General features: G+C 42.7%; 1 protein-coding gene across 2 annotated transcripts in view; it reads left to right on the top strand.

Moving 5' to 3' along the window:
• MTF1 (metal regulatory transcription factor 1) overlaps positions 1-13384 on the top strand; it is a 40695-nt gene that overhangs the window by 22105 nt on the left and 5206 nt on the right. For both annotated transcript variants that reach the window (XM_081144908.1, XM_081144907.1), the window contains exons 5-9: positions 74-147; positions 598-734; positions 4257-4334; positions 9834-9936; positions 10647-11242. In XM_081144908.1, the coding sequence (XP_081001034.1) occupies positions 74-147; positions 598-734; positions 4257-4334; positions 9834-9936; positions 10647-11242 (988 nt within the window). The remainder of the gene's footprint in view (positions 1-73; positions 148-597; positions 735-4256; positions 4335-9833; positions 9937-10646; positions 11243-13384) is intronic.

Here is a 13384-nt window from a genome sequence, read left to right as displayed (position 1 = left end):
TTACAGGAGATGTGAAGATAAAGGTCTGTTGGCTAATGAGTACTGTTTCTTTTTGCTTAACCCACTTACTTAGGTGTGATCATGATGGCTGTGGAAAAGCTTTTGCAGCAAGCCACCACCTTAAAACTCACGTCCGTACACATACTGGTGAGTTTAAGTTCATTTTTATTTTTTATTTGAATCTTCACCAAGCCAATAAATATCTATGTTTCTGTCAAGACCTGGAGAGCTCTGGGGAGGGAGGGAGCCTAATCAGCTTAGCCTTCACCTATAATGTTTGACTTTCTTCCGGAGGTAAAAGGATCTAAAGGTTGACTCAGGAATCCAACCTTAAGAAATGAAAGCAGTACAAAGATACTCAAAAAGAACCTGGGGAAAAACTAATTTTCTCTTTAAACTTCCCAGGAGCAGGCCATTCTCTGTGTTTTGCTCTCCGTTAAGTTTTAGGACTGAGATGATTAACGTAATTTACCCAGCTTATGTCAGCTGTTAACCTGAACTGTCACAGGAATACCTCCCTCTTTTAGAGAATAGTAGGTGGCTTAATTCCGTGCAGTGACTTCATGGGAAATTTAACAGTACTTGTTATTCTTGCAGGTGAACGGCCCTTTTTCTGCCCCAGTAACGGCTGTGAGAAAACATTCAGCACTCAATACAGTCTCAAAAGTCACATGAAAGGTCATGATAACAAAGGACACTTATACAATGCACTTCCAACTCACAACGGATCAGAGGTGTGCAGTGTTTTCTCTCTGGCTTTGATCTGGGCACGACAGAACAGCAACCATTGTTTGTGTATAAAAATAAAAGGTCAAAACATCTTCTCTGTGTATCTGTTAGTGAGAGGGAAGAAATCAGGGCCAAGATCTGTGTGTTGGGGATGGGTGGTAGAAGCTAGGAATTTCACCAGACTCTCTGTGCTTCAGCCCTTGATTCAGCTCCACCTGCTTTCCATCGGGTGTGATGGATAGAAGAGGTCTTGAAACCAGAGGTCTCAGAATGGCTTCCAGAGGGCCAGCCAGGTGCTCTAAAAGGGTGTTATTTTCCCGTTCATATCTGTAAAATGGTGTTTCTGGACTTGAGTTTGGAACACGAATTAATGCTTTATTTTACACATCCTTTAATCTATCATTGGAGAACCAGGAAGAGTCTGGGTGACCCCTTGCCCTTCTGCATTATCTGCAGACTGAAAGGTTTGAAAGCCACTAGTTTAAGGCACTGAACCACAGAACAAGCCTCTGAAGAGTTTTAGGTAGTCTGTCTAGTCTTTGACAAGCTCCTCCACTATATTTCCTTCTCCTACAGCTCATTCCAGAGAGATCCTGGGATAAATATACTGTTATTACTTCTAATGTGGCATGGGGTACTCACCATGTGTCTTTTAAACCTAGGAAGTGAGTACTGTTATCTTACCACTTCATAGTTAAAGAAACTGAAACACACTGACCTCCTTTTGAGTAATGATGTTCTTAAAGTATGTAATATGATTTTGACTTGGGGAGAGAGAACATACTTTAATTCTATGGTTGCAATTTTTAAATAGCAAGGGGTCCCTTTAAAAGGACTTTACCTATGTTTTATTAGTAATAATAACGAACACTTACTGAATGTTTACTGTGTGTCAGGCACTGTGCTAAGTGCTTTTATCTGTTTTATCTCAGAAGAGCTCTGTGAGGTCAGTACTGTTATTATCCCCATAGTACTGATAAAGAAACTAGAGGCAAGGAGAAATTACTTGCCTAAGTATCCAGAGTTTGTAGCCTTATTTAGGCAGGCAGTCTGATTCCAGAGCCGGATTCTTGATCCCTATGTTGTAAGAGGCAAACTAGTATTAGTTGTGAAGACTGCATGCAGCTCTGGAGCTTAGCTGCCTGAACTCGGATCTAAGTTCAGCCACTAACCAGATGACCGTAGGCAAATGGCATCTATGTGCCTCAGTTTCTTCATCTGTAAAACCAGATATAAATACTAAGATTTGAGAGTCTTTGTCTGCTAAGCTGCATTATGAAGTCATGATCAGTTTTCTCAGTTTTGTAACAATCCAGACACAGTTTTAACTGTTGACCACCTGTAAGTATTAGGGGGCTCAGTGCACAATGCTCAGACCTCCTCTTCTCTGGGTCACTCGTCACTCCAGTGGAGGGAATCTCCTCTAGCCCCAGGCTTTAAATGCTATCTAGAGAGCCTTTTAGTCCCAAATTTACATTCAGCCTGGGTCTCCTTCTGAACTCTAGACTTGCATATTCACTCCCCCACTTGACATCTCCACCCAGATACCATCTACTCTTCAACTTGACATGTCCAAACCTGCTCCTTCTGCAGTTTCCCCATCTTAGTAAGTGGCATCTGTGCTTCTAGTTGCACAGGCCAACAGTCTTGGAGTTGTTTTTGACTTCCCTTATCCCCTCATACCCTGCATTCACTAGCAAAGTCCGTTAGCATTACCTTGAGAAAATATCACTTCTTCTGGTTGCCTCGTTCAAGCCACTCCCATCTTTTGCCTGGGTTATTGTAGTAACCTGCTAAGTGGTTGTCTTGGCACCTTTCCCCCTTCTCCCCACTCCCACTTGGCCCTGACACACACTTTTTAAAATTATTATTATTGATTTTTGGAGAGGAAGGGGGAAAGAGAGAGAAACATCAATTTGCTGTTTCACTTATTTATGAATTCATTAGTTGCTCCTTATATGTGCCCTAACTGGGGATCGAATCCAAAACCTTAGCAAATTGGGACAGTGCTTTTACTAACTGAGCTACCTGTCTAGGGCCACACACTTTTCTACATATGTCACCCACAGTGAGCTTTCTAAACCAGAAGGCAGGTAATGTATGTCTTCTGCTCATAACCCTCCAGTAGCTCTTTGTACCACTTAAAGTAAAAGTAAAAATCTTTACAGTGGCCTGGCTGGCGTGGCCCAGCAGTTGAGCATCGACCTATGATCCAGGAGATCTCAGTTCGATTCCCAGTCAGGGCACATGCCTGGGCTGTGGGCTTGATCTCCAGTAGGAAGCGTGCAGGAGGCAGCTGATCAATGACTCTCATCACTGATGTTTCTATCTCTCTCCCTCTCCCTTCCTCTCTCTGAAATCAATAAAGCATATTTTAAAAAAAAATTCTTTACAGTGGTCTCCAAGGCCCTACACTGGCTTAGTCACTTCTCTGACCTAACTTACGCCTCTTCCTCTCACTTCAGCCATACTGTCCTCCTTGTGATTCCTTGGACAAGGGAAGCTTACTCCTGCCTCCAGGACTTTGTACTTGATGTACCCTCTGCTTGGAACACTTTCCCCATATATGTGCATGGTCTATGCCCTCTTTCCTTCAGTACCTGCCCAAATGCTGCCTTATCGAAGAGGCCTTCCCTAACCTAATAAAAGGGCAGCTCTGACCCCAGCGTTCCCTGTTCCCCTTACCCTCTATAGCATTTACTGTCATCTTGTATACAAATATATTTGTCCCTTTCCCCCACCCCAAACTCCCACTAGAATGTAAGCTGTCTGGTGGCAGGGACTTTGTTTTGTTCATTGTTGTGTCCCTGGGCCTAGAACAGTGTCTAATACATAGTAGATGCCCAGTGAATATTTGCTGAATGCATGCATGAATGGGAACATCTAATCCATGAGATAAGCAGGGCTACCACGTAAAGTATGTGAACTGCAACTGGCATTCTAGGAATCCAGAGTTCAGAGCTAGCCCAGGCAGCCATGTTTGAATAGTAAATCCTCAGTACCGCTCTGAGGAAGGACCCCTGAGATGCCCATTTGGGGACACAGCGATGGAATGGAAGGAAGTTGGACTTCAGTTAGAAGCACTGGGTTTCTCTTCTGCTAATTAGCTGTGTGGTTTTGGACAGTTCACTGCCACTCTTTGCATTAATTTTCTCATTTAAAATGGGAATGTAAAATAATACTTCAAAGTTTTATATGAATAGCAAAGAAGATCATGTGAAATCACTTGTACATGATAAGACCACTTATACAAATACTGTTAATTTCATATTATCATGGCTTTTGTTATTCTAGAGCCTTAGTTGTGAGACAACTCTTCAACTCTTTATTAACCATCTTTAAGAAATGTAAGAGATTTTTCTAAGAATATCAGGGTTTTAAAAATTGAAATAATTCACATAGTCCTTGTTTGGATGGTTTACGTCTAGACATTTGGAACATCGTAATCAAGTGTTTTATTACATGATATGCTACTAATCCTGATTTTTTTTTTTATTTATTCAATAAGAATTTTTTCTCTTTCACAGGATGCAAATCACTCACTTTGTCTGAGTGACTTGAGCCTTTTGTCCACAGATTCTGAATTGCGAGAAAACTCCAATACAGTAAGTATACCTGTGATATGGGTGCTAGAAAAATAAGCGCTAGAATTGAGCACTTGCTTTGGTGGGAAAATTGAGAGAGACCAGTTTTTGAAGTCTTCCAAATTTAGTTGTATTCAACTACTGGCTAGGTTTTTTTGTTTCTGGCTCTTTCCTGATAAGGGCTCTCATAGGGAGGTTGTTCTCTCAGATGCCTAAATGCCTTTTTGACCCAGGTCACTCACTTGATAACCTCCTGGCCCCAGAACATTTCTTTCTCTAGTCATTTAGCAAATATTTATCAAGGGCCTACTCCATCAGGCAGTGTACTGGTGCTGAGCTTGTAGTGGTAAAAATGTAGGCATGGTCTGTCCTTGAGAAGCTTAAAATTAGTCCCTTATAAGGGGAACCAGAATTCCAGTTTCCAAACTTTCTGAAGCCCTGCTGATCTGACTTGAGTCAGTTTTTTCCTTTCTTTGAGCTCCCCACATTGGGGTTTTGAAGGAAACCTTCTCTTTGGGCCCCCTGCTAAAGGACAACCCCACTATCCCATTCACTCTGCTTGGAATTTCCCCACCTTTCCCATGGCTCCGTGATGTGCCTTGCAGACCACTGCATCAAGCCGCAGCTCACGCTGCTCTGTGAGCATCTGTGTGCTTTACTGTGTCACCAGCACCAGTTGTTAAGTGTGCAATTGTTGTTGTTTTTCTTTGCTAAATAAATATAACTTAGGTTAGAGTTTCTGAGTATATGAGAAAGAATCAGTGTGATAGGAACTGAGACTAAATGACTCAGGAATGCTGTAAAAAAGTATTTCTCAAAGTGGAATCATCTGCAGCACTTCTGGCAGCGTAGGTTTTTGGACCTCACCCCAAGCCTCCTGAGTCAGTATTGTCTGGGAGTGACATCTGACACTGCATTTTTATACAAGCACCCCAAGGCCTGAGTTCTGGTCATGGCAGAGTTACTCTTATCAGACCAACTCTCACATAGAAAACAACTATGTATGTGGACAAAATATAAAAAAGAACTACTCAAAGGTACCAGAGAGCAACCCAGATAGGCAGAGGTAACACTCGAAAGAAGGGGCCACTTGAAAGATAGAAAGGCATTTGGCTGGGTTTTCAGGTATTATAGCTTAACCCACTCAGGGCAAGCCCCGGGTGACACCAAACAAGGTGGCCCAAATTCAGTGAACACTCAGGTCTTACTGGCATGACAAACCGGAGGGCAGGGGGTAGGGCTACCAAGGCACCTGGAAAGCGAGGGGGCATAGCCTGGAAAAGAGAACCACAAAGGGGAGCCTCAGGTTCTGTGTCTAAACTCTGTTCAGATCTCTAGGTGACCTCTGAACTGTGGATGTTTGGAGCAGACCCTAAACAGCCCAGCTAAGGCTAAAAAAGCAGACAAAAATTGCAACTGCTGTCCATTGCAGGGAAGACAGAGTGTGAAGCTGGAGTATAGCCCAGTCAGTGGAATGTTAAAGCAAACACTCTTCCAAGTGTAACAATCCAGAGTTTCTATAATGTATTATTTGCGATGTACAGGGTAATTCAGAATTAATAAACATGAAAAGAAACAGGAAACCATTGCCCCTCTGTGAGAGGAAAGGTAATCCTATGGAAACCTATCTCAAGATGAGCCAGATATTAGACTTGGCAGACAAGGATTTTTTTTTTTAATTAATTTTATTTAATCCTCACCTGAGGGTATATCTTATTGATTTTAGAGAGAGGGGAAGGGAGAGGGAGAAAGAGAGAAAGAAACATCGATGTATGAGAGAAACATTGATGGGTTGCCTCCATATGCACCCCCTCTGGGGACCAAACCCGCAACCTAGGTATGTGCCTTGACCAGGAATCGAGCCCACAACCTTCGGGATGGTCCAACCAACTGAGCCACACAGGCCAGGGTGGCATACAAGGATTTTTAAGTAGCTCAAGGACATAAAGGAATATGCTTGTAGTGATTGAGTATATAGGAAATCTCAGCAGAGAAATAGACTATAAAGGGATGTACCAATTGAGTATATAGGAAATCTCAGCTGAGAAATAGACTATAAAGGAAAATACCAACTGGAAATTCTGGAGCTGAAAATTTATCTGAAATAAAAAATTCACTGGATGAGCTTAGCAGCAGATTGGAAATGACAGAGGAATCAGTTAAATTGAAATAGATCAATAGAAATTAACCAATCTGAAAAACAAAGAAAAACATTAAATGATTTTTATGCATATTCACATTTCAGAGCTAAAGCTCTAAAAGAAATTTCTGTATTGGGTGGCCTAGATGCCCTCTGAGCTATGCAGCCTAAGGTTACTGATTATAATATCTCTTTAATCTCAGATTGTGTTAAATGGTTTAGGGGTTTACTCCCTGGCTAGGGCTGTAATGTATGATTGGGGAGCTTTCTGGAGCCCTGGGGTCACCAGGTGAGGAATCCTGATATGAGGGAACATTAAGTTCTTATAAAAAAGGAGACTTCTTTTCTACTACAATTTACATCAGCAAGAGAGAGGCTGCTCTATCCCTTGGGGTCAAGTTACATATTGTGCCCTTGCCGTCCAGCATTTATCCCAGAATTGGAAATAGTCTCATTGTTAGCCTTTCAAGCTAAGGCCATAATTCCTTGAAGTCATAAGATTAATTTTGCTTTGATTTACTTTGTTTTAAAGAAAATTATGGATTGTTAAAATGGAATGATAAATTTTTATGTGATCATCATTTTGTGGGTTTCTGGGCAGCCACATGTGGCCTAGAAGTGAACTTTGGTTTGCTCAGATCCTTGTTAAAGGAGGGGCGAAGCGGGTAGAGAACGGCCCGCTGAGCCTCTTGGCTGTTGAGCTTAGGGTCCATTCTGGCCCCACACAGCTCCCAGTGTTCTTTCTTCTCTTTGCTCCAGGCCCCAGAGGCTCAGCCTGTTCCTGTCTTCTCCACTTTTGGGAGCTGCTCCCAGGGTTTTTACCCTGAAGCCTGGGCAGTGGCTGAGTCACAGTCTCCTCAGCACTTTTTCCTTTTTTTCTTTAAATTAAAAAAAAACTTTTTAATGATATTAATATATATAAAGAAAATTACACCTGTCATAAATGTACAGCTTAATGAATCATCACAAATTATCTCATCCATGTAACCAGCACCTAAGTCAAGAAATGGAATAGTCCCGGCACCCCCAGAAACCCCCTCATGCCCCTAACAGTTATTCCCTCTCCCTAAGGATAACCGCTGTCCTAACTCCTAACAACCTATTGATGCATTTTGACTGTTTTTGTGCTTTGTATTATTGGAGTCATGTGGTATATATATATACTCATTTATGCTGGTTTCTTTCTTGCAACATTTTGTTTAAGAAATCAGTCCATATTGTTGCATGTAGTAATAGATCATTCATTGTCTTTGAACAGTATTACACTAAATAAATATACCACAGTTTGTGTTTTCTACTTCCCTTGGGTATCTGGATAGTTTCTAGCTTGCCACCAAGATGAATAGTGGTGCTGTGAACATTCTTGTACATATCTTTTGGAGTCACACAGCCTCATTCTTTTTTTTCAAATATGTTCTTACTTATTTTAGAGCGAGAGGAAGGGAGAGGGAGAGAGATAGAAACATCGATGGGAGAGAAACATCAATCAGCTGCCTCCTGAACGCCCCCCACTGGGAATCGAGCCCGTAACCCGGGCATGTGCCCTGACCGGGAATCAAAGCAGTGTCCTCTTGGTGCGCGGGGCGACGCTTAGCCATGAGTCACACCGGCTGCTCCAGCCTCATCCTTTTTAACAGTGTTGATGCTGATGATTTGGAAACAGGTAGAACAAAAACACAGCCACAGGGACGTGGCAAAGTTTATAGCTTCATAGTTATTAGTCCACTGCTTTTCTAAATGAGTTGGGCTATAAAATAGTATTTATAATCAGCATTTTAAGGACATCTACAGAATAGAAAGTATTAGAAGACATTGCATATGGTGAGGATAAGCGCTGTTTCATAGACTTCAGTTATACACAGACATGTATGTAATATGAAGTGTATATGTATGTATATGCTCTGGACTGTAAAATGTATTCCTTTGTGTCACGATGAAGAGTTTGAAGGCCACTGTCTCACTTGTGATTCTCAACCCCTTGTGGACTGGAAGGCGGAAGCTTTACGTAGATTTCTGCTTTCAGCTTCTGCCATACTGGCAGTCACGTTCACTCAGCCTCCCCTCTCATTCTTCCAGATGGTGGAATAGTGCCAGAATAATTGTCCCCTCTTGGCTCAAAGGGCAGTTTCCTCTCTGAGGATCTCTAGATGGGTGGACAGTTCTGCTCAGCACACTTTGCCCAGCCCCAGAGTGGTCCTTCCCTTCCCAGAAGCAGAGTCATTGCAGAACAACCTTAAAGCACAAGTTAGCACTGGGGCCAAGTATAGCCTGCAGATAGGCTTTGTTTGGTTTATTTGGTGCTTTTAAATGTTTTCAGTTACTTGCTTTTAATTACAAATCAGTAGATTTAACCAAAAAATCCAAATTTAGGACTGTTCTTGAGTTCTGGTACTCCCCAGCCTGCAGAGCCACGTGGCAGGATTCCACTGAAGCCCTTAGGTGACTGGGCACATACTCTCCCTCCTTTGCCACAGCCTTACGGCCCCTGCCCCCTTGCTTCGCTGAATTCTAGTGCTTGTCTAGACTCTTGGGGTTGCCTTGGTCACTCTTGCCCTACAAAATGCATGGGTGGAGGTGGACTTGAGGTGGACTGCAGATAAAAGAATTGCTGTTTTCCCCTTCCTGTAACTAAAGGGAAGCCTGGAGGTGGTCATTTTATTTGGTGCCTATCAGGACTCGGTCCTTAGGGCAATATGTGTTTGTTTGTTTCAAGTTTTATCTTTATAAATATCTTTTACCTTTTCTCAATTTAAGTTACAAAGAATCAATATAATGACAGACAATAGTGCGTATAAGATGATCACAATTGCCTGTTATGGGACATATAAAAGTTCTTTATATTGGTTGATTCATTACCACGTGTACATATTGGAATATTATAGATGTTATGAAATGACCTTGAAAGGTGTTAATATATTATTACCTAAGAAAAACAGGTTGCAAATAATGGGTATTATTCAATCCCATTTTTATGTAAGATTTGGTCTTTTAGAGCAGGGGTCAGCACACTTTTTTTGTAAAGGGCCAGATAGTAAATATTTTTGACTTCGAAGAACATATAGTCTGTCACAGCTCCTCAGCTCTACCATTGTAGCTGAAAGCACATGGACAGTAAATGAATGAGCATATCTGTGTTCCAGTAAAATTCTTTAAAAGCAGGCATTCCTCCTGCTAGTAAGCTTGTCGGATTCTGTTTTGGAGTATTTGAGGCCCCAAATCTTGAATGTCTGAGGTTCAGGGACATATATGTCACCCAAAAAAAGGAAAAGTTAGAAACAAGAAACATATCAAAATATCACATGGTTCAGCTGCTCTGTGTCCCCTCATGGTGGAGAGTTGCCTCTGATGGCTGGTCTCATATCCTTGTCTTTGTCCATCAGACACAGGGCCAGGATCTCAGCACACTTTCACCAGCAATCATCTTTAAATCCATGTTCCAGAATTCAGATGATACGGCAATTCGGGAAGATCCTCAGCAGACAGGTTTGTTGTACAGACTCTTCCTGCTCAGATCTCAGCACTGGGAAAGGGAATTCACACTGTTGATACACTGAATGACAGGCCTGGTGAAAGACTATTTCAGTTCCTTCAAATGGAGTGACTGTCAGTGAAGGGTTAGAAAAGTAACAGCCTTTCAATTCAGTTTCATCTTTTCCCTACTTCCCTCAGCAAGGGTCTACTTGAGGGCCTACTTTCCCTAGATCCTTAAAGAAAAGGGTCTCCTTTTCTAAAGCTCTTGTTGGCTTTAAAAAATGAGCGGAGGTCAGAACTCTTCTGATGTGACACCCTGTTCATGAGTGGGTAGGATCCACAGACTTAGCTGTCAGATGCAGAGATCAGACTGTATTTGAATGAGAATCTGTCTCTGAAGCTCACAGTAGTCAGAAAATATACACACTGGTCATGCCAGAAAAGGAGCCCTAGCCCCATTTCTAGAAAAGCCTTACTACACATTTTTTATGCTAAGACCTATACTAGGTCTTCACATTTAGAAAGTGGGGTTGATTGTGAAGCCTGGTACTTTGGCCAGGATGTCATTAAGTGACAAACAGAAAGCCAGCCTGCTAGCAATGAAGGAATTGGCTCTGATATACTTCAGCTGTCTTTGGTTTAGCCCATAGTGACTGTGTTTGTGTTGGCTCATGTAAGGCTTGGGATATGTATATATTTTTCTATTTTTTTTTTCTTGCCAGCTGCCTTGATTGAAAGTTTTAATGGTGATGCAGAGTCAGTCAGTGATGTTCCGCCATCCACAGGAAATTCAGCATCTTTATCTCTTCCGCTTGTACTGCAGCCTGGCCTCTCCGAGCCACCCCAGCCTCTGCTACCAGCCTCAGCACCGCCTGCTCCTCCGCCTGCTCCCTCCCTAGGAACTGGTTCCCAGCAAGCTGCATTTGGCAACCCCCCTGCTCTCTTACAACCTCCAGAAGTGCCTGTTCCCCACAGCACACAGTTTGCTGCTAATCATCAAGAGTTTCTTCCGCACCCTCAGGCACCGCAGCCCATCGTACCAGGACTTTCTGTTGTTGCTGGGGCTTCTGCATCAGCAGCGGCAGTGACATCAGCCGTGGCAGCACCGCCCCAACCACAAAGTACTACTGAGCCCCTGCCAGCCATGGTCCAGACTCTACCCCTGGGTGCCAACTCTGTCCTAACTAATAATCCCACCATAACCATCACCCCGACTCCCAGCACAGCTATCCTGCAGTCCAGCCTGGTCATGGGAGAACAGAACTTACAGTGGATATTAAATGGTGCCGCCAGTTCACCGCAAAACCAAGAACAAATTGTAAGTATTATGTATGAACTGACCGGGGGCGAAGTGTATTTACACAGGTGACATGTTCAGAGGCTCGTACTTCACGAGGGAAGGTGGTTGTCATGTCTGCCCCCAAACGTGTAATTCTGTCTCCGACATTTTCCCCAGAACCAGGTGGTGTAAATCCAGGACATGCTGGGCTGATACAGTAGGGAGGCAGAGAAGCAACCTTTAGTAGGCATTTGAACAAGTATTCCTCCTGCAGTCTAATCCCATCGTCCAGGACAGGCGAACAGTCAAACTCCAGAGACCCAGCAACCTTTCAGCAAAGTGGGTTCTGTCTCCAGGACAGAGGCACACCGATGTGAGGGACTGATATGACCCTGTCAGAGGCCAGTCAGAGAAATAGTCTGTGTTCCCAGAGCCCACTTAGAGCCATTTTCTACAAAAGTGTTTGGTCTCGATGATAAGGAAATGACTTGGTCATTCAATTAAATATACTTTGAGAGCCTGGTATTTACCAGATACCACGTGGATGCTCTGGGGATACCAAAAAGTGAAAACCATGATGTTTTTCATAAAAGCTTAACATTCTAGATAAAGAGGGTAAAATGCTTAAAAGAAATTAACATTACGAGTAGGTAAAGTGCCAAATAATAAAAAATGGTAATAGGAAAAATAACAGCTGTAAGGGCTTACTGTGTTAATCTAAGCACTTTGTAAAACTGAGGACCTAACTTGTAAGACATTACCTTATGTACATTATTTTTAAGTTAGTTTTTCTCTACTTTATTGAACAGATAGTACAGAGAATTATCATACACCCTTTGCCCCCCCAACCCATTTTCACTCTTTATGTGGTACCTGACAAATGCCTGGCATCATGTATCTACCATTACAGTATCCAGAATAGTTTCATCTCCCTAAAGTACCCTTGTCACTTATTCTGTCCCTTTTTCTTCCCCCATAGCAACCACTGATCTTTTGCTGTTTCTATATGTCTGTATCTCTAGATGTCACCCACTGTGCTAACTAAGCACTTTTTAATGCATTACAACAATCCTAGGACATAGGTAGGATTTTACCAGAGGAGAGCTGAGGCTCAGTTAAACGAGCAGCCCAAGGTCACACACCATAAGTGGCAAGCTGGGGTTTGAGCACAGACCAACCCGGAGCCCATGCTCTTCATTACTACATCGTGCTGCTTGATGAGGGGTCAAAGACGAAGGGCTTGTAGGGTAGCCATACAGGTCAGATGAGCCTTGAAGTGAGAGTAGGAACTAGATGGAGAAAAGGATACCCCAGGTAGGAGAACATCTGGAGAGATGTATGATGCTCTCAAACAAACTAGGGCTAAATAGTGAGAGCACTCAAATTCCATAAATGGGGTGCCAGCCACCTCTGGAGGCAACCTAGTTCCATTTTCAAAGGGAAAGGTCTTTTCAATGAAATGTTACGACCCAATCTGCCTCGATGTGGTTTTTATCATTTTTTTCTGGATCTGCTCAGGGGAGCTGCATGGAACAAGTGTCGTCATTCCCTTTCCACATAATTCACTTTCATGCATTTAAATATGGCTCTAATTTTTCCATCATTATTTTATAGTGTCATCTCCTATAACTTAGCCAGAAGCTTTCATGTTCCTCCTAGGCTTTATCTTTTTCTTTAAAGGGATAAAAGACAAAGCCCTTTTAAGATAAGACTTGAAGAAAGTAGGAACTATAGCCAATTTCATAGGAAGTGTACTGAGTGATTAGGATCATTTCTGGGCATGACTTTATAGTCCTACTTAGTAGTAACATAAGTAGCTAATGTTTGCTGAGTGCTCACCAAGCATCCTCTGGTTATCATCCCCATTTTTACAGGTGGGGAAACTGAGACTCTTAGAGGTTAAATCACTTGCCTGACCTCAACAACGAATAAGTGGCAGAGTTCAGGACCCACCCTTGAGCAGCTGCCCTGTGCTCAGTGCCTTCACTGGGGCTACTCTGCCTGTGAGAGGCACTCTTAGCCTGTCCTTAGCATGCAGCTTAATCCTTGAGGGGAAAAAAAATTTTCCAGCCTCATAGAAGTATTGGGGAATGGTGGAGAGTGGAGAGCTGGAAGGGGAAGCTAGCCTTGGGGCTCCCTCTGAGAAGGTCATTGGCTTGAGAAAAGCAACCTTGGAGGACT

This window comes from Miniopterus schreibersii, assembly GCF_964146895.1.
Source record: "Miniopterus schreibersii genome assembly, chromosome: 8".
NCBI lineage: Eukaryota > Metazoa > Chordata > Mammalia > Chiroptera > Miniopteridae > Miniopterus > Miniopterus schreibersii.
Note: the sequence above shows the minus strand (reverse complement) of the source record. Positions and strands in the feature narration are given on the sequence as shown.